Genomic DNA, 21,250 nt, shown 5'->3' with positions numbered 1-21,250 from the left:
TTGGAGCAATGGTATGATTGTTTCACTTTTGACCATTTGCCATTTAAAGACTACTTGCTACCAAAAGACTTCTAAAACTCCTGATGCAGGCCGGATGGCCGAAACGTGATCATGTCGAGTCATTGAGTTGCTTTGGATGTACGATTTTGTTTTGGATTAATAAAGACCATTGGATTTATCAGATGAGTTGAAAGACACTGTTTTTGTGCACCATCTTAATTGGACATTTCCACTTTGCCCTTGCTTCTACAGCAGGGGTGCCCACACTTTTTGGGCTTGCGAGCTACTTTAAAAAAAAAACAACACAAAGCACACTGTTTGCAGAGAAAATGTTAATTATCATTTATATTCCGTGGGTTTTCAAAGAGGTCAAGTCAGACGATTCTATGCAATGTCACTTCAGAAACAACTATACAAAAATAGACAAATATACCCCCTCCCTTTTTACTAAATCGCAATAGCAGTTTTTAGAGCAGGGAGATGCACTGAATGCCCTGTGCTGCTCTCGATGCTCATAGGCTCCCTGCGCTAAAAACCACTATTGCAGATATAAATTCTCTAAACAGACACATTTTGATTACTAAACTGAAAATAAAATCATTTTTCCTATCTTTTTGTCTGGTGATTTCATGAGTCTCTGTTTGCACTTCCTTCTTCTGACTATAAATCCAATATTTTTTCTTTCTGCCCCTCCCCTTTTCTTTCTGTCTCTCTTTCTTTCTCTCTCCCCCCCCCCCCCCCAAGCCATCGCGCCAATTTCTCCACTTCCCCGATTCTTTCCCTACCCCCTAAGCCACCATGCCGATTTCTCCCTGCTTCCATGAGCCAGGCCAGGAATGTACAAGCGCCAGACTCACAAGACTTCACCTCTGATGTCAATTCTAACGACGGAGAGGAAGTTCCAAGCCAGCCAGGCAGCGATTGGCTGGCCCAGAACTTCCTCTCTGACGTCAGAATTGACGTCGGAAGTGAAGTCTTGTGAGTCCGGCGCTTCTACGCGCCTGGCCTGGCTCAGGGAGGCAGGAAGAAAAAGATTGCCAAGGCAACGCGATCGACTCACATTGCCTTTGCGATCTACTGGTCGATCGCACTCGACCATTTGGGCACCCCTGCTGTTATGGTATCCTGTCCTGACCTGAGGAAAGGGGTTTAGTCCCCAAAAAACTGCCTTATTTCTATTTCCTATTTATAAACTTTAATCAATAGATACAATACTACTTGATTCTACGTAAAGCAACAAAACAATTTTTTCTACCTTTTGTCGTTTTTGCTTTAATCATCTTGTCTTCACCCTTCTTTCTAGCCAGCATCTGTCCGCTCTGTCTTCCATACAGCATCAGCCTCTTCCATCTACTGTCTGCCCTCTCCCCGTTCCATATGGCATCTTCCCTCTTTTTATGCTCCTTCAATAAACTGTCTATCCTGTGCCCCTTCTCTTCTCTTTTGTACATGATTGATTTCAGCTCTGCCACCTCTCCATTTTTCTCTCTCTGTCACCATCCCGTCCCCTATGCTCTGGCATCTCTCTCTTCTCCTTTCTTTCCTTCGCACCCCATAGTCTGGTATCTTCCCTTCCCTGATTCTCTAGCATCTCACTCCTTTCCTTTTCTTCCATCTCTCCATCACCCTCCATGCTCTGTCTTCTCCTCCTTCCTTTCCCCCTTCCTTTTCCCTTGGTCTGGCATACTTTCCTCCTTCCCTCCATGCCCTGGCATCTCTTCCTCCCTCCCTTCCCTCCAATCCCTGGCATCTCATTCCATTCCCTCCCTCATCTTCTTTCTCCCTCCAGTTGGGTGCAGCAAGTCTCTCCCCCTCTGCTCCCTTTCCTCCTTCTGTCACCCATGACCTAGCGTCATGAACTTCTTCAGGCAGCAGCATTCACAATTTGCTGCTGTTGCCAGCTTCGGGACTTCTTCTCTGTCGGGTCCTGCCTTCATGGAAACAGAAGTAGGCAGGACCCGGCGGAGAGGAAGGTCAACAGCAGTGAATTGTAAATGCTGATGCTAGCCGAAGAAGTTCATGACGCCAGGTCGAACACCCGGGGCAGACTGCTATTCTCCCCCCCACGACCCTCCTAACTCTCCCTCCCTCCCATCACGAGACTCTAAACAGCACTGCTCTACTCTAAGCAGGTGCTTCAGGACTTTCTCCTGCCGTGATTCCCTCTGGCACGTCGCTGATGAGGGAAGGAGGGAGAGATAGGAGGGTCGGATCGGGTTGGGGTTCGCCCGGGATGATGATGAGGCTGCTGCTGCTGCCAGCGAATCCAGCAAGGGTGAGGCCCCAAAGCACAGCACTGGCAGGCCCCCCTGACTATTTCGGGCCCTAGGCCTGTGCCTACAGGGCCTATCCTTTAATCTGGCCCTGCTTCCCCCCCCATATGCCCTGACATCTCTCTCTTCCACTCCATGTTATGGTATCTCTTTCCCTCCGTCCCATGGTCTTTGCATCTCTTTCCTCCTTTTCCTGATCTTCCTTCTCCCACCTTCCCTCTCTCTCCCCAATTGGGTACAGCAGTATTTCTCTTCCCCCTCCCCCCACTGAGTACAGCAGTATCATCAGCATTTCTCTTGCCCCCCCCAATTGGGTACAGCAGAAGCAGCATTTCTCTTCCCCCTCCCCCCTAATTGGGTGCAGCAGCATTACTCCTCCCATTCCCCCCCGTCTCACACACCCGGCAGATTCGCTACAGACAAAGGCAAGTTGCAAGTTTCCCTTGGTCGCTGACCTATCTCCCAAAGGGCAGCGACAGAGGGAAGTTTACAACTTGCTGCTCTTACTTACTTCGGGCCTTTCTCGTTGCCGGGTCCTGCCTTCACGGAAACAGAAAGTAGGCAGGACCCGGCAGCGAGAAAGGCCCGAAGTAAGCAAGAGCAAGTAAGCTTCCCTCCGTGGCTGGCCTATCTCCCGCATGCTCCAGGGCTCTAATGGTCTGTGCTGGCTTCTCTTCTCTACCCCCCCCCCCCGACGTAACTTCCGGTTTCGGAGGGATGTCGGGTTCGAGTCGCTTGCTGGGGCTTTTTTTTGTTTAAAGTCCGGCGAGTTTTTCGGTGGCTCTTCAGGGTGCGCATTAAGCAGTGGCGGCAGCAGGATACGGCAGATGACAGCCGGGCGGGCATCTAAATTTGCTGGGCGTTGCGCCCGGCTGAAAAGCGCTGGGGAGAACACTGGGGAGCCCGGGCCCCCTGTCAGCTCCGGGCCCCTGAATGCAGGACTGGTAGTACTGCCCTGATGGCGGCCCTGTCGGTTGGGTTAGCGCCACAAAAGTAAGGGGACCTGGCCGGCTGTGCTGCACACGGGGCGGGGCGGACTGCCCCCTCCCTTGGTAGCCGTGAGGCTACTCCTCCTTACCTACCCTGCCTGCAGTACAAAGCCGAACGGAAGTCTTCCCGACGTCAGCCCTCCCTCCCTCCGACGTCAGCGCTGACGTCGGGAAGACTTCCGTTCAGCTCTGTGCTGCAAGCAGAGCAGGTAGGGAGAAAAGCCGCGTGACTTAGTACATCCAGTCCCGTTCCCGTGCAGCTCTCTATTGCGGACCTTCCCGCGTGCCAGCTGCAAGGCCTTCGCGTGCCACAGCTGGCACGCGTGCCATAGGTTCGCCATCGCTGCCCTAGAGGAAAGGAGAGACAGGTGAGATATGATTCAGAAGTTTAAATACTTGAAGGGTATTAACGTAGAACAAAATCTTTTCCAGAGAAAGGAAAATGGTAAAACCAGAGGACATAATTTGAGGTTGAAGGGTGGTAGATTCAGGGGCAATGTTAGGAAATTCTACTTTACGGAGAGGGTAGTGGATGCCTGGAATGCGCTTCCGAGAGAGGTGATGGAGAGTAAAACTGTGACTGAGTTCAAAGAAGCTTGGGATGAACACAGAAGATTTAGAATCAGAAAATAATATTAAATATTGAACTAGGCCAGTTACTGGGCAGACTTGCAGGTCTGTGTCTGTGTATGGCCATTTGGTGGAGGATGGGCAGGGGAGGGCTTCAATGGCTGGGAGGGTGTAGATGGGCTGGAGTAAGTCTTAACAGAGATTTCGGCAGTTGGAACCCAAGCACAGTACCGGGTAAAGCTTTGGATTCTTGCCCAGAAATAGCTAAGAAGAAAAAAATTTAAAAAAAAAAATTTAAATTGAATCAGGTTGGGCAGACTGGATGGACCATTCGGGTCTTTATCTGCCGTCATCTACTATGTTACTATGTTAAATGGGATTGTGTTAAGTGAGATACAGTGGAACCTTGGTTTACGAGCATAATTTGTTCCAGAAGTATGCTCGTAAACTAAATTGCTCGTATATCAAAGCGAGTTTCCCCATAGGAATGAATGGAAACTCGCTTTGATTCGTTCCACCAACCCCCCCCACCCGAGGCTACCGGCACTGCTCCAATTGTCCCCCCTTGAGGCCACGGCTGCTGCTCCATACCCCCCTGCGATCCGGCATCCCCCCACTCGAGTCGCTCCCCCCGCAATCTTACAGACTCCCCTAAGCACCAAATGATATCCCTTACCCCGATTGGGCACCGGCACCAACGCACAGGACATGCCGGTGCCCGAAGATCCTCCCTCTTCTGTGCTGGGCTGGGCGGTGCATCGGCGATTCTTCCTCTTGCTTGTGCTGGGCTGGGCCTTGAGCAATTGCGCATGCTCAAGGCCTTCTGGTCTCACTCTCTCCGAGATTCTGAATGTGAGACTCAGCCCAGCACAGAAGAGGGAGGATCTTCGGGCACCGGCGTTGGTGTTGGTGCCCAATCGGGGTAAGGGATATCGTTTTGGTGCTCGGGGGAGCATGTAAGATCGTGGGGGGGGGGGGGGTGACTCGAGCAGGGGGGATGCCGGATCGCTGAGGGGGGATGCCGGATCGCGGGGGGAGGCACTCGTAAATCTAGTCAAACTCGCTTTCCAAGTCACCGATTTTACGAATGTTTTGCTCGTCTTGCAAAACACTCGCAAACCGGTGCACTCGTAAACCGAGGTTTGACTGTATATTATAGCTCATATACAAGTGGATAGAAAATCCTTTCTTATTTGTAATTTATATGCCCCAAATATTTATGATAAGATTTTTTTTCAAACTCTCATTGTTAAATTGTAGGGTCAGATAAGTTATGCACAGTTAATCATTGGGGGTGATTTTAACACATTGTGGAAACTCTGCACTATCAAACACTATTTTGATTTTTCATCCTTCAGACTTTTAGTCCAATCTTTAATCTTAAGCATCTTAAATTATTGCAACATTGTATATCTGGGATCTTTTAGGAAAACTATTAAGCAACTAAGTATTGTTCAAAATGCAGCAGTTCGCCTCATCTTTGGCCTGAAAAAATCAGATCACGTAAGCCCTTATTATAAAAAATTACACTGGCTACTTGTGGAAGCCAGGATTCTCTTCAAATCTGCCTACCTTTGTTTCAAAACTATAACAGGTTCAGCTCCAATTTCTCTCTCATACCATTTTGCAGGTACCAGTCATACATGTAGTGCTTATCTGTTTTCCTTCCCATTTCTGAAGGGTTATAGTTACAAGGGATTCTTAGATACTATGTTACTATGTTACTATCATTTCAAGGTGGTAAATGGAACAAATGCCTAAGTGAGTTTATCTCAAATGCATTTTCTTACCAAATATTTAGAAAATCAATAAAACTTTTTGATAAATTTGTCCGATTCCATTCCCATGCTGATGAATTTCAGAATGCTTTTTGTAATATTTCCATGCTGATGTATTTCTAAATGCTTTTTGTAATATCGCCGTCAGTATGCAGTCTCTTCCTTTGTAAACTGCTCTGAACTGTTTATGGTACTGTGGTATATAAGAATAAAGTTATTATTATTATTGAATATACAAAAAGAAGATACAGTTCACCAGTCAAGTGGAGATGGTTGTCTTGGTAACTCCAAGTCTGTGAAGGTCAAAAGCCACAAGAATTGGAATGATCCTCTATGAGATTTAGTCTGGTCCAGGCAGTTTGCCAGTGCACATTTTGCAGTCCAAGGTGTTAAGAGCTGTTTCCCCAGGATGGGAATGTGGCATTAGAAAGAAAACATGCAGAACTATGGCTTGGTTGAGGTGGAATTCTGAGATAAGTTTGGGTAGGAACTTTGGATGACATCAAAGCACTATATCCCGAATATCAAGGGATGCCAATTCAAAAGATTCCTTGATAGGACATTATCCTTCCAAGCAGATATCTAGAACAACACCCTAAGTGACCTTCTCCTGAATTCTCCATCATACCATTCTTTCAGAAAAGCACTGAAAACCCACTTATATGACAAATTTGTTTGAACTTCCAAACCCTATTTCCTTCTCTAACACTCTCCCTCATCCTACTACCTTTGTATCTCACTTCGCATCTGCTCATTTATTCCCACTTTAAACTAATGTTGTTATTTCTCTGTACACCTGTACTTGTATCTGTACCTGTAATCACACTGTATACATCGATTATTGTATACCGTCTTGAACTGAAAATGTATGACGGGATATAAATAAAGCTATTATTATTTTTCTGTCATGGTAGAATCTTGTGAAGGGAGGATCCAACACAAGAACATAAGAGGCGCCTCTGCTGGGTCAGACCAGAGATCCATCGTGCCCAGCAGTCCGCTCGCGCAGCGGGCCAACAGGGCCAGGACCTGTGTAGTAGTTCTCTATCTATACCCCTCTATCCCCTTTTCCTTCAGAAAATTGTCCAATCCCTTCTTGAACCCTAATACCGTACTCTGTCCTATCACGCTCTCTGGAAGCGCATTCCAGGTGTCCACCACCCGTTGGGTGAAGAAAAACTTCCTAGCATTGGTTTTGAATCTGTCCCCTTTCAACTTTTCCAAATGCCCTCTCATTCTTGTAGTTTTTGAAAGTTTGAAGAATCTGTTCCTCTCCACTTTCTCTAGCTTGAAGTTCACTCACATGGTATACAGAGGTGAGGGCAATGAGGAAAATGATTTTCCAAGTGAGAAGTATGAGAGAACAAGATGTAAGTGGCTCAAATGGAGACTTCATAAGAGTAGAGAGTGCCACATTAAGATCCCAAGCAACAGGTTGATAGGTGGTTTCATGTGGAATAGGCCTTTCATGAAACGGTCTACTAAGGGTGAACAGATCAAGGTTTCTTGTCCAAGGGAGAGTGAAATGCACTGATAGCACTATGTACTCAAATCAAATTGTTTTTTAGACCAGAGTTAGAGAGGTGAAGAAGGTATGCATGAAAGTAAATATGTGACAGGCTCCAGAAAATTACTGGAACTAATTAAGTAAAAGTTTCTTCACATAGATGAATTTTTATGTTTGAGAACTCTGCCTTTATGAAGATCTAATTAAATGACTATAAGGAAGATAAAGAGCCAGTGACAAGAGGGCATATAAAGCATACTGCTATGAAAGTCTTTTGAGCAGTATGTGGTGTCACTGAGGCTCTGGATTAAAGGAGAGAAAATAAAAGGAGTTAAAAAGGAATAATTGCAGTCTTAAGCCACATTGTGACATGAATTTGGTAACTCAGGATTGAATTTAAATATATGTATATTGATATAATCCCTGAGTAGATCTAGAGACTAAGTTGGCCAATCCAGAAACGGAACAAAATCTCATCCATTTGAAGCGTAACAGTGCTGAGTAGAAGATTTTCTAGATGTTTCAATGTCAACAGATACTACAGCCGAGAGGAAGAAAGCATTTACTTGGTCAGTGAAAGAAACCTTGCCGTCTATGCCAATGAGTGGGAATTGGAATGAAGGAGTGATCCTTCATTTTGCATCAGCAATGTTAGGCATGGTTGCAACTTGCTGAGTTTCTTGGTCGAGAACTCTAGGAAGAACAGAAACCAAACCTGGCATGGCCAAAGTGCTGTTGTTTCATGGTGTCTTGATCTTGACAACGCTTGAGTAAAGTTTTCTCAATGGGAGGTAGTGGAGGGAATGCGTACAGAAATCTGTACCCTTAAATGAATGAGAAAGTTATCCAATGCAATCTGGTTAGTGGTATAGAGTCTGGAGAAGAATTGTGGAATATTGTTTGGGGGGCGGGAACAAAGAGATTCATGTCCCATGTACCCCATTTGGAAATAAATCTGATAAAAGACAGTTATGTTGAGAGACCATTCGGGAGGCTGAAGAACTTTGCCCAGTTGTCTGGAAAGACAGTCCACTTCCCCGCTAAGTAAACTGCTTTGAAAAGTATGCTGCAAGCAATTGCCCATTTCCAAATCTTGATTGCTTCCATGCAAAGAGGGCGAGATCCCTTGCCTTCTTGTTTGTTCAGATAGAACATGGCAACTTAATTGTCTGAATGGATGAGGACTACATGGTGGGGGGGAGATTGTTCTGGAATGTTTGAGAGTTGCCTAATGCTCACAGTTCTAGAAGATCGATATGAAGAGTTTGTTCATAGTGAGACCATACTCGAGTGTGGAGACTATCCACATGAGCATCGCATCTTAACATTGAAGCATCTGTTAGAAGCTTTTCATGGCAGCGAGGCTTGAAAGGAAGAACTTGAGATTGTGTGGAACCATCCAACATTGGAGAGCGATGGAGGTCTGAGCTGACTTGGATTGAAACAGTCAGATGTCCCTTGGCTTGAGACCATTGGGTCGATAGGGTCCATTGTGGGGCTCTGAGGTGAAGACATGCCAATAACGTATATGTACTGTTGACACCATAAGACCAAGAAGGCATAAAATCTGATATATGGAAGTACCTAGAAGGGTGGAGACTGATTGACAAAGGAGAGTGGTGGAAAACTGGAACGCTCTTCCGGAGTCTGTCATAGGGGAAAACACCCTCGAGGGATTCAAGACAAAGTTAGACAAGTTCCTGCTGAACAAGGACGTATGCTGGTAGGGCTAGTCTCAGTCTCAGTTAGGGTGCTGGTCTTAGACCAGAGGGCCACCGCGTGAGCGGACTGCTGGGCATGATGGACCACTGGTCTGACCCAGCAACGGCAATTCTTATGTTCTTATGTGAATGAGATTGTTGACTCTGCTTCGGTAGAAAAGCTCGACTCCATATAGTAGCCAGGAGAGCTCCTATGAATTCCAGCATCTGAGAAGGGTGTAGATGTGACTTATGGTAGTTGACGACAAACCCAAGCAACTCTAGGAGACATATTGTTGAGTTCATGGCATGCTGAGTTGTTTGCAAAAACGAAGCTTGATCAACCAAATATGAAACCCTCATGTGCAAAGGGCTGTTGCCAGTACCACGAGACATTTTAAGAAGACACGAGGGGCTGAACCCAGTCCATAGCGCAAGACTTTTTATTGGAAGTGTCAAGATCCAGTGCAAAAGCAAAAATACTTTAAGTGAGTAGGTAGATGGATATTTGAGTGTAGGTCTCTGAGATCTAGAAAGCAAAGCTAATCGCCTTTTCCTAGTAGAGGTAGAAGAGTTCCTAGACAGACTATATGAAACTTCTTATTCAGCAAGTATTTATTGGGGTTTCTTCAGAGGTCTAGAAGATGTCGAAGGCCACCAGTCTTTTTTGATATTAGGAAACACTTCAAGTAGAACCCCTGGCCTCTCTCCTGCAGAGGAACAGGTCCTACTGCGTTTAGCTGGATAAAGGCTGAGAGTTCCTAGTGAAAGAGAGTCTTCTGGCGGGAGCTGAAAGGAGACTCTTTTGGTGGGTGGTTTGGCAGTTTTCTGATCAAAGCACCCACTGGTCAAGCTTATTTATTTATTTTATTTTGATATACTGCATATCTAGCAGTTTAGATCTGTTGTGATAAGAGTCCAATACTGAATAAAGTAGATTAATCTGCCTCTAATGGGGGCAATGGTAGCAATCCTCTTTAGAAAGGAGTCAACAAGGATGACTGCTGTTTGGCCTGAGATTGAAGTTGTAATTTCTGTGTGCTTCCTTGCTTTGCACAGGGTTGTTGAGCTGCAGGCCAAGAAGATGATGAGGGTAGCTGATTATTTATACTGTTTGGTGTTATAGTTAAATGAACATCTGGATGAGGTAGAAATCTTAAACAATGAAGAAGATTGATAGGTTTGCTGTACTGTATATTAGGGCAAGGAAGACCTTGATATCGAGACACACCTAAGAGGAAACATCAGCTGGATTGAAGGAGAGCGGTCTTCAGTGCACTGAATCAACAAACTTCAGGGCTGTACCAATCCAGCCTAAGTCAGTGCAGTCGCACTGGCTTCTTCAGCAGCAATGTGCTGGTCAGACAGTGTGCTCTGTGTGGTCTTAAACTGCCAAGAAATAGGCCCTCTATCCCACCACATGAACACGGGGCAAACCCCACTGTCAGTAACGGATACAGTCCATTTTCCCCAACCAAGAAAAGCACAATAAACTTCAAAAAGGAAAAAAAAAACAATACCAAAATTAAGTCCTTGCACAGTTCAATAAAGAAACTCTTCACTCCTCAGCTGACACAAAGATTTCCAGAACTTGCAAGCAATTAGGCAAAGCCAAACTTCAATTACTCACAGCAACAAAGTCGGTTACTTGCTTTTAACACAGCAGACTTCCATGGAGAGGATCTCATTAGGCACCTCAGCATTTGTCTCAGGATTCAGCTCCAACTCCATATCATGTGGTTCCTCCAGCAAACTAAGAGGCCTTTCCTCCCGAGCCTCTGTCAGCTCCATGGATTCAGGAGGTTGACTGATATCAAGAGCTCTCAGCCCTGAGCGCTGTGGCCTGTCCTCTCCTGGTTCCTGCTGCTTCTGACTCTCAAGTAGTCTAGTTCTCAGGGATAGCAGTCTGCAGCCCCGCCCCAAATCCTCAGGTGGAAAGGATTTACGGGCAATTATCCTGGGATTCTGTGGGGGATGGGAACCCTGCACTCCTGCTCTCCCGCTCCCTCTACAGGACACAGAAGGAAAGTCATCAGAATGTGGTTTCAATGTGGATATTTAGGTAGAGCCTGTTTTAGATCTGTGCACTGCTCTAGGGACACTCCTAGCAGGCATAGGCTGCATACCAACTATGGAAGGGGCCTTAGGCCCCTCTCTTGTGCATCCCAAGATGCACCGGGAAGGCCCACCTTTCTGAAGAGGCGGACCTGCCAGCCAGAGGCAGTAGGCATCCCTTCAGCAGGGGATATTGCGGGGGTGGTGGCAGGACTGGGCAGCCCTCCTGACAGGGTTGTTGGTAGGAGGAATTGAGCAGCCCTCCTGCCGGGGATATTGTGGGGGTGGCAGCAAGAGGGACTGGGCATCCCTCCTGCCGGGGATGTTATGTGGGTGATGGCAGGAGGTATTGGGCATCTCTCCTGCCGCCGACAATGTGTGTGTATGGGGGGGGTAGGGGTGGCGGCAAAAAGAACTGGGCATCTCTCCTGTTGGCTGACTTGCAGTAGGGTTTGGGGACTCCCTGCCATGTCCACTCAGCCGATTGTGGCAGGAGAATGTCCCCCCTCCCCCATCAGCTGAGCAGTAGGGACTCCCCAAAGCCACGATTCTGTAACCAGCACCCTAGAATGATTGACAGGCAATCGAACTTGGGTGCCGATTACAGAATCACGGCTTGGGGAGTCCCTGCCGCTCAGCTGATGGGGGGGAGGGAATTTCCCTACCGTGATCAGCTGCTGTGGTCAAGCGGCAAGGATAAGTGGCTGAAATGTAGGCCAGAGTTTTCTGGGCCTACATTTCAGTCGTCTATGTTGACTGAATAGGCGCGATTCTGTAACCGGCACCCTTGAACGATTGACAGGTGATCAGTGGCTTCTTTTAAGGTGGCCACCAACTTGGGCGTTGGTTATAGAATCTGGCCCTTAGTGCGCAAATTATACTTACATGTAGGTACTATGGTTATAAAAAGCTGTCACCTTTTATTGTGCCATCTATATAAAAAAACAGGAATCAAAAACTACACATCTTCAACAACATAAAAAGACTTGAGGTGGTTCAGAAGAAGGTGACAAAAAGGGTTTGTGCTATAAGACGTATTGGAAGAGACTGGAGGACTTGAATATGCATATGCTAGAGAAAAAAGGAGAGAGAGAAAGAGGTGATACGATACAAACATTAGAGTACTTGAAAGATATTAATATTCAAACAAACCTCTTCCAGAGATGTAGGGGCAGAGGAAACTAGAGGACATGAATGAAAGTTGTTAAAAAGAACAGGCCCAAGAACAGAACCATAAGGCACACCATTGGTAACATCCCTTTCCTCAGAGCTCTCTCCATTAACCACTACCCTCTGTCATCTTCCACTCAACCAGTTCTTCAAAGCTGGAGCTGGAGGTTACAGGCCGAGGTGTGCCACATGCAAGGGAGCCGAACCACTAGAGACAAACGCAAAATCTTTCAAAGATTTCCAGCTCCCCAATGCCATCCGAGCTGCAACAATACTCCATACACTATCACTTTCCTCCAACACTGCTTTCGGTTACTAAGAAGCAATTTAAGATGCCACTGGAGAGCGATTTATAATCAGGGAGAGAGAAGCTCTTTTTTCAGGCAGCCATCGCACTCGCTGACATCACTTCCTCTCCACTCAACCAGTTCTTGACTCAGCCCGTCACTTTGAGGCCCATTCTGAGGGCACACAGTTTATTTATTGATGTCTGTATGGGGTTCAGAGGGAAGATGAAGACACCTTGACTGGTAAGTTGAATACTGTCAAGATTCCATCATGTTTGGCTGCCTACATGGCTGGTATGGTGGAGACTTCACAATCAGCGTTAAGCATGGGTGATTGGAGCCCATACAGTGTGGCAGACACAACTCTGGCCACCTTGTTGGGCAGACAGGATGAACTGTGCTGGTCTTTATCTGCCATCATTTACTGTGTTACATTATTGTCCACATCCTTAGAAGTCATACCGTTTCATTTTGTACCTAATTTACATACTAAAATCTTTATATTTGGAAAAGCTTTACACTCACAGGTCATCAGGGAAAGGAAAACACGTGCAAGAATCAGATTATCTCATAGACCCTACCATGCATAAATATTAAGTGTAAGGCCAGTAGTACTTTTGTACCTGTGGACCTTGCAGGCTGGATTTTGAAAATTAACTTAAAAGCCTGAATCACTGCAGAATTACCTATGAACTTATAAATGTCCCAACTTGAGAGGCAATTTTACTAAGCTGAGGTAAAAAGTGGCCTTAGCGTCCTCTTACACAGGTCTTTTCTGCATGGTAAGGCCATTTTTAATAGAGCCACAAAAATGGCTTTTAAAAATTTATTTGGTTAATTTTATAGCCTGTCTCCCCAACGAGATCAGAAAGGGTAACAAGGTTGACATACATAAAACATAGACAAACAAATTATTACACTTGTACAGTAATGTTAGATATACAGAGTCAAGTTTAGAATACAATTTGATCTTTAAGTTATTGTACAGTTATTTCCATTTTCAATTAACAACCCAAGTAGATCTGGTTCAGCATATGTTAGAATACATATGGTTTGATGGGAGTGACTGGATTTATGGGAAGGTTTTATTGCTTTCCTGAAGTTCAGAAGCCCTTTGAGGGATCTGAAGTGAGGAGGCAGTTGGATTCCAATAATTTGGTAGGAAGTGGGAATAGGAACGGCGTCTGGCGCTCTGGAGTTGGATGGTGCAACTAGGAGGTATTTGCAGATATGTTTCCTCCTAGGAGCAGAGTGGTCTGTTTGGGACATATGGAGGAAGTTTGGTTGATATGCAGCTGGGTGCCATGTTGTGTAAGGACTTGTATGTTATTACTGGGTCCTTGAAGATAAAATGTGTGATAATGGGTATCCAGTGGGCTGATTACTAGGTCCTTGAAGATACAATGTGTGGTAATGGGTATCCAGTGGGCTGATGATAGTGCTTCTGAGACAGAGTTGCAGGCATGGAGGTTTTCAGGAGTCTAATTGCCGCGTTTTGCATGCACTGTAGGCACTGGAGATTTTTTGCTGTCAATCCGTTGAATAATGTTTACAGTAGTCCATGCGGGAAAGGACAAACGCATAAAGAAGTTGGGTGAAGTCAGTTTCGGAGAAGTAGCTTCTTATTTTCCTGAGCTGTTAGAGACTACCTGATATGTGACAAGAGAACATAAGCAATGCCTCCGCTGGGTCAGACCTGCCCAGCAGCCCGCTCACGTGGCGGCCCAACAGGTCCAGGACCTGTGCAGTAATCCTCTATCTATACCAGGGATCTCAAAGTCCCTCCTCGAGGGCCGCAATCCAGTCGGGTTTTCAGGATTTCCCCAATGACTATGCATTGAAAGCAGTGCATGCACATAGATCTTATGCTTATTCATTGGGGAAATCCTGAAAACCCGATTGGATTGCGGCCCTCGAGGAGGGACTTTGAGACCCTTGATCTATACCCTTCTATCCCCTTTTCCAGAAGGAAATTGTCCAATCCTTTCTTAAACCCCAGTACCGTACTCTGCCCTATTACTTCCTCTGGAAGCGCATTCCAGGTGTCCACCACACATTGGGTAAAGAAGAACTTCCTAAGCATTTGTTTTGAATCTGTCCCCTTTCAACTTTTCCGAATGCCCTCTTGTTCTTTTATTTTTCCGAATGCCCTCTCTACTCTCTCTATGCCCTTCATGATCTTGTAAGTCTCTATCATATCCCCTCTAAGTCTCCTCTTCTCTAGGGAAAAGAGACCCAGTTTCTCCAATCTCTCAGCGTATGAAAGGTTTTCCATCCCTTTTATCAGACGTGTTGCTCTCCTCTGAACCCTCTCGAGTAACGCCATATCCTTCTTAAGGTACGGCGACCAATATTGGACGCAGTACTCCAGATGCGGTAGCACCATCGCCCGATACAACGGCAGGATAACTTCTTTCGTTCTAGTTGTAATACCCTTCTTGATTATACCTAGCATTCTATTCGCTCTCTTAGCGGCCGCTGTGCACTGTGCCGTCGGCTTCATTGTCATGACTACCATTACCCCCAAGTCCCTTTCTTGGGTACTCTCATTCAATAACATCCCTCCCATCGTATAATTGTACCTCGGGTTTCTGCTTCCCACATGCAATATTTTACACTTCTCAACGTTGAACTTCATCTGCCATCTCGTTGCCCATTTCCCTAGTTTGTTCAAGTCCCTTTGCAATTCTTTGCAGTCCTCTTTAGTCCGAGCTCCACTAAATAGTTTGGTGTCGTACGCAAATATTATTATCTTACACTTCGTCCCTGTTTCTAGATTATTTATGAATATATTAAATAGCAGCGGCCCAAGCACCGAGCCCTGCGGAATACCACTCGTGACCTTCCTCCAGTCCGAGTAGTGGCCCTTCACCCCTACCCTCTGTTTCCTACCCGCTAACCAGTTTCTGATCCATCTATGTACGTCTCCGTCCACCCCATAGTTCTTCAGTTTCCGGAGCAGACATTCATGAGGCACCTTGTCAAAGCTTTCTGGAAATCTAGGTATATGATGTCTATGGGATCTCCTCTGTCCATCCGTTTGTTAATTCCCTCGAAGAAGTGCAATAAGTTAGTCAGGCATGATCTCCCCCTGCAGAAACCATGTTGGCTGGTTATCAGAAGTTCGTTTCTTTCAAGATATTCATCGATGTTTTCTTTTATCAGTGCTTCCGCCATTTTCCCTGGAACCAAGGTCAGACTCACCGTCTGTATTTCCCGGGTCACCTCTTGATCCCTTTTTAAAAATGGGCGTAATGTTGGCTATCTTCCAATCCTCCGGGATCACGCCTGTTTTCAGGGATAGGTTGCAAATTTGCTGCAGTAGTTCCGCTATCTCCTCCTTTAGTTTCTTCAGAACCCTTGGAGAGTGAAAGGTTTGCATCGAGAAGTATTTCCAAGCTGTGTACTTGATCTTTTGCAGTTAGGGTAGTTCTGTTTTTGAGACGTATAAAGGGTAGGTTGGAGAGAAACCTAAAGTTGCTAGGGACACCCAGGTCGAATGTGGTTTTTTTTTTTTTTTTTAACCTCGTCTGAAGATGGCTGATGTCCAGTTTAAAGGGACTGAGCCTGACTGTAAGGAGGAGTTGATAAAAGGAAGGATTTAGTTTACAAAGGCATCATTGACAGCAACAAGGAGGTGTGATGGGCAGGGATCCAGGATGGAGCCGGAAAGGTTGATGAAATTTAGTTTTGGTTAGGTCTTCATATGAAACAGTTGTGGAGAGTTGGTGTTTGTTGTGTGGTAGTGTCCAGGTGGGAATGTATTTTGTCAGCAAAGAATTCCAAGAGCATATCACTGTTAAGATCTGAGTTTAGGGTTTGGATGTTTCCTTATGATGCTGTGAATAATGAAAAGGAATAAAATGGTAGACATATCTCATTTTGCCAGATAACATGGACCTATGAAGTAAACTTTATAATGAAATCCTGCATTAAAACTCCTTACCAAACAGCATAATACGAAATACAGTAAACCTTGGATTGCAAGTAACTTGGTTTACAAGTGTTTTGCAAGACAAGGAAAACATTTTATTAAATTTTAACTTGATACAAGCAATGTCTTGCAATACAAGCACATACAGTATACATACATCACAACTGAGCCGATGGTTTTTCTCTCTCTGACACTACAAGAGTGTAGTGACTGTTCTAAATAAGCAAAGTCTTGCAATACGAGTACATACAGTATACACGTGTCACATCAGCACAACTGAGCCGATGGTTCTTCTCTCTCTGATACTGTGGGAGTGTAATGACTGTTCTAAATGAGCAAGGTCTTGCAATATGAGTACATATAATATGTTGTATTAAAATTTTTGAGTTTTCATTATTTCTTATGGGGAAATTCGCTTTGATATACGAGTTAGAGAATGACACGGGGAAAAAAATCTGTCCCCGTCACCGCCCCATCCCCGGCCCACCATCCTCTGCACCGCCCCGTCACCGCCGTTCCCTTCACCACCCCGTCTCCGTCACCGCCATCCCTTTCACCGTCCCGTCACCGCCACTGCAATTCCATTCACCGCCCCATCACCGTCCCCGCAGCATCCATATAGGCCTTAGTACTGTAATATTTAGCTTATTCATTTCTTATAAATCAAAGTTCCTGCTGCTGAACTAGAGAAAGAGATGTTCAACTGGCAGGGCTTTGTTTATAAATTTTTATCAACATAACTAATATACTACTTTATCCTAAAGCAAAAAATAAATAAATAGAATTTTTTTTTCTACCTTTGTTGTCTGGTTTCTGCTTTCCACATCTTCTCATTCAATTCCTTCCATCCACTGTGTGTCTTCTCTCTGCGTCTTCCATTTGCTGTTACTGTGCCTCTTCCTTCACCCCCCCCCCTCAATTGGTCTAGCACCCATCTTCTTCCCTCCATTCCCCCATAGTCTGGCATCTGTCTTCTTCCCTTCCAGCATCTTCTCCCCACTCTGTCTTCCACATTTCCCTTCAGGGTCTGCTCCTCTCCACCCTCCTTCAATGTCTGTTCTATTCCTTTCCACCACCACCCTTCCCTCCCTCCTTTACCATCTGTTCCTTTCTACCACCCTTCAGCTCCTCTCGCATGGCCTATCTATCTACCTTCCTCCCTCTTATTTTTGTGCCACATTACAATGTAATTTGTGCAAGCCACTGGAGCCTACGAGCTCGGTCCCTGCCCCATCCCACAAACCATCTCGCTTCTGTGCTCCTATTTTCCCCATTTCTAATATCTCCCCTATGTATCTGCCATTGCCCCCGCCCCTGTGTCCATATACCATCCACATGGCATGTCCCCTTTATGTCTCTGTCCCTATGCCCCATGCACATAATTTCCCCTCTTTCTGTTACCTTCCTGTGTCCAGATTTCCCCTATCTTCCTCTTCCATACCAGTGTGTCTCTTCTTTTCAACCCCATTTAGCTTTTTTTCCCTTTTTCTTCCCCCACCCCTGCTTCCAGTATCTGGCTCACCTGCCTGTCCTCCCCTTTCTTTCATGCTTTGGGGTTTTCTTTCCATCTTCATTCCCTTGGCCCAGAATCCTTTTCCCTTTCACTCCCATTTTGAATAACTCTAAGCTGTCTTAATGTCCCAAATCTTTTAGCAACTAGGGATGAATAGTTCTGCAGTAATTGCAGCTGAACTGTGTTCATGTCCAAAAAATCATGTTCAAGTAGAAAATGAGGTTGGTGGGAAATTAATTTTCTCTATGTGAAGCGTAGACAAGAATTTAATGATTTAATTACAGTTGTTAGCCCTTTTTTGCGACAGGCTTAAATTGAGCTAAGCATTTTTCATAGCCCGACATTAAGATTTGGGGTATATCAAAGATTTTGACAGCATACAAAATGACAAGCAGCCCGCAGGCCCTGGAATTTTGAAGAGAGAATCTCCTTGGCATTTTTAACAGACTTCAGAAAATGGTTATATCCGTCCTCACCTTAGTTTGCAGCCTTTCTTTTTCGGCGATCTGCACACTTTCCCAAAGAGCCGCGCACACGCGGCTGCTCAAAGTTCAATCTTCCTGGTCTGCTGCAACTTCCTGTTTCCGGTTGCGTCAGAGCAGAATATTGAACACTGAGCAGCCACGCGTGCGCGGCTCTTTGATAGTGTGCGGGTCGCCGAAAAAGAAAGGCTGCAAACTAAGGTGAGGTGAAAGGAGGGAGCTGCTTAAGATTGATCAGTCGGGCAGGGGCTGCGGGGACCGCGCGAACCTTGATGCCTCACTGCGGAGACAAGACCATTCACCGCTCCACGGGGCGGTGAATGGCCTTGTCCCCGTCCCCGCAGCAACTGCTATTTTTCTTCCCCCGTTTCGGCGGGTTACCCGCGGCTAAATGCGGTAGCCGCGGGTAAACCGCCACCGTGTCATTCTCTAATACGAGTGTTTTGGATTACAAGCATGTTTTCAGAATGAATTATGCTCGTAAAACAAGGTTTTACTGTATCATTAAATTATACCTTCTGAGCCACTTCCAGAATCAAGTTCAGTGACAGTAGGAGCTGTAGTAATGGTTGTCCCCATAAGCTGGTCTGACACCATTTCAGGAGAAGTGGGCAGCTGGATGTGGGTGAATCCTGTTGAGCTTTGACTTAAGGCAGTCATGAAGCGATCTTCTGTTAGGAGATATAAGCAACATTATAACATATTAGAGGGAAAGATGGTTGGCACCCTTGAAGACATCCCTGTCACTGAACTGGATATATTAGCCCCAACTGAATTATGAACTATCTTAAAGAGGTTTCCTATTCCTTTGTACTAAGCAGTGGCACAGTCAACAAGACATTCCAATGCAGGAAACAAAAAACTAGTTAAAAACATATGGATGCTTCCAGCAGCAGTGAGATATCTTAAAATGCATACCACCTCAAAATCGATTTGGGGGTGAAAAGCACAGTTACTTACCTGTAACAGGTGCTATCTAAGGACAGCAGGAAGATATTCTCATACTTGGGGTGACATCATCCACCTGTCTGTCTAAAACAGGGCTGCCCAATTCCGGTCCTCGAGATCCAATGGCAGGCCAGGTTTTTCAGGATATCCACAATGAATATGCATGAGAGAGATTTGCCTACACTGCCTTCTTGGTATGCAAATCTCTCTCATGCATGTTCATTGTGGATATCCTGAAAACCTGGCCTGCCAGTAGATCTCAAGGACTAGAATTGGGCAGCCCACTTTAAGAAATCAAAGACTGCCCATACCATGTATGCGCAGGTGCCTTCCTGTCCGCTGCCACCTCATGGGACCATCAGTTCAGTAACAAAGCTAAGAAGCCAAGAAGGGGAGGTGGGTGTATTGTGAGAATATCTGCCTACTGCCTTGGATAACATCTGTTACAGGTAAATAAATGTGCTTTATCCCAGGACAAGTAGGCAGCATATTCTTATATTTGGGGACTCTCCGTCTAACAAAGAGGGTTGGAGGGCAAATTGGCTTCTAATTGGAGATTAAAATTTGGAGAACTTTGTGGTCAAACTGAGTATCGTGTTTAGAAAGGTTATCCAAAAAGTAGTGGGTCATGAATGTATGAACTGAGGACCAGGTGGCTGCTTTACAGATGTCCTCAATAAGAGTAGAGTGTAGGTGGGCTACTGAAGTTGCCATCGCTCACACCTTATGTGTGGTAACATGACCCTCTAACGTCAGACCAGTCCGAGTATAGGAGAATGAGATACAGTCTGCAATCCATGTGGAGATTATTCTTTTGGTTACAGGAGTTCCCAGCTTGTTTGGTTTAAATGACAGGAACAGCTGAGTTCTGTGAGGCTTGGTTCTATCCAAGTAGCAAGTAAGAGCACATTTGCAGTCTAATGTGTGACTTGCTTTCTCACCAGGGTGAGCATATGGCTTTGGGAAAAATAATGAAAAACTGATGGACTAGTTGAGATGATACTGTGAAACAACTTTTGGGAGGAATTTCAAATGTGTTTGAAGAACTACCTTGTCAGGATAAAATGTTGTATAAGGTGGATCTACTACTAGCGCCTGGAATTCACTGACTCAGCGTGCTGACATAAGAGCAATGAGGAAGACCACTTTCTAAGTGAAGTGCTTGAGAGATGACGTAGGCAGTGGTTCAAATAGAGGCTTCATGAGTGTGGAAAGCACCACATTAAGGTTCCAAGTCGCTGGAGGAGGTTTCAGAGGTGGATTGATATTGTAAAGGCCTTTCATGAATCTAGAAATCAGAGGATGTACTGCCAAGAGTTTGTTGTCTAGCGGTGTGTGAAAAATGATTTTAGAACTAAGATGAACTCTCACTGAATTAGTCTTTAGTCCAGAATTAGAGAAGTGTAGGAGGTAATCTAGCAAGAGGACAGGATACTAGATCCAGAGATCTGCCACAATGAAAAGTAAGTCCACTAGAAATGGTTGTAGTGCCATGTGGAAGGCTTTCTAGATGCTTCAATAATAGCTGACACTGGTGCAGACTGCGAAAGAGTGTCTACTGGTTGGGAGAGAGATACCACACAGAAAGCTAAAGAATGTAGATTGGGATGCAGTAGAAAGCTCTCATTCTTGTCACCAATGTTGGAAAGCTTTGTAGAATGATTGGTTCTTGTTTGTTCATATGCAGGAGAGGGAGCCAGGGTTGATGTGGCCACCGAGATGCTATGAGTATCAGGGTGGCTGGTTCCTGGTGAAGCTTGAGCAGTTTTCCTGATTAGAGGGATTGGAGGAAATGCATAGAGGAACTTGCCTCACTAGTCGAACAGAAAAGTGTCCGTTTCCAGGCGATTGGGAGTGTGGAGCCTGGAGCAGAAGAGAGGGAGCTTGTGATTGTAGGGGAAAGCAAATAGGTCCACTTCTGGGGTCTCCCAAGCCACAAAGATCTGTCGCAAGACTGCGGTGTTGAGTGATCACTCGTGTGGTTGCAGAATTCTGCTCAGTTTGTCAGCCAATACATTCTGTTTTACAGCTAGGTAGACTGCTT

General features: G+C 45.5%; 1 protein-coding gene across 8 annotated transcripts in view; it reads right to left on the bottom strand.

Annotated features, from left to right (window-relative positions):
* Positions 1–21,250, bottom strand: part of PIKFYVE (phosphoinositide kinase, FYVE-type zinc finger containing) — a 936,520-nt gene that overhangs the window by 150,762 nt on the left and 764,508 nt on the right. For all 8 annotated transcript variants that reach the window (XM_033947121.1, XM_033947126.1, XM_033947127.1 and 5 more), the window contains one exon: positions 18,774–18,929. In XM_033947121.1, the coding sequence (XP_033803012.1) occupies positions 18,774–18,929 (156 nt within the window). The remainder of the gene's footprint in view (positions 1–18,773; positions 18,930–21,250) is intronic.

The sequence above is a fragment of the Geotrypetes seraphini genome, chromosome 5 (genome assembly GCF_902459505.1).
Source record: "Geotrypetes seraphini chromosome 5, aGeoSer1.1, whole genome shotgun sequence".
NCBI classification, from domain to species: domain Eukaryota; kingdom Metazoa; phylum Chordata; class Amphibia; order Gymnophiona; family Dermophiidae; genus Geotrypetes; species Geotrypetes seraphini.
This window is presented reverse-complemented; position numbering and strand designations above follow the sequence as displayed.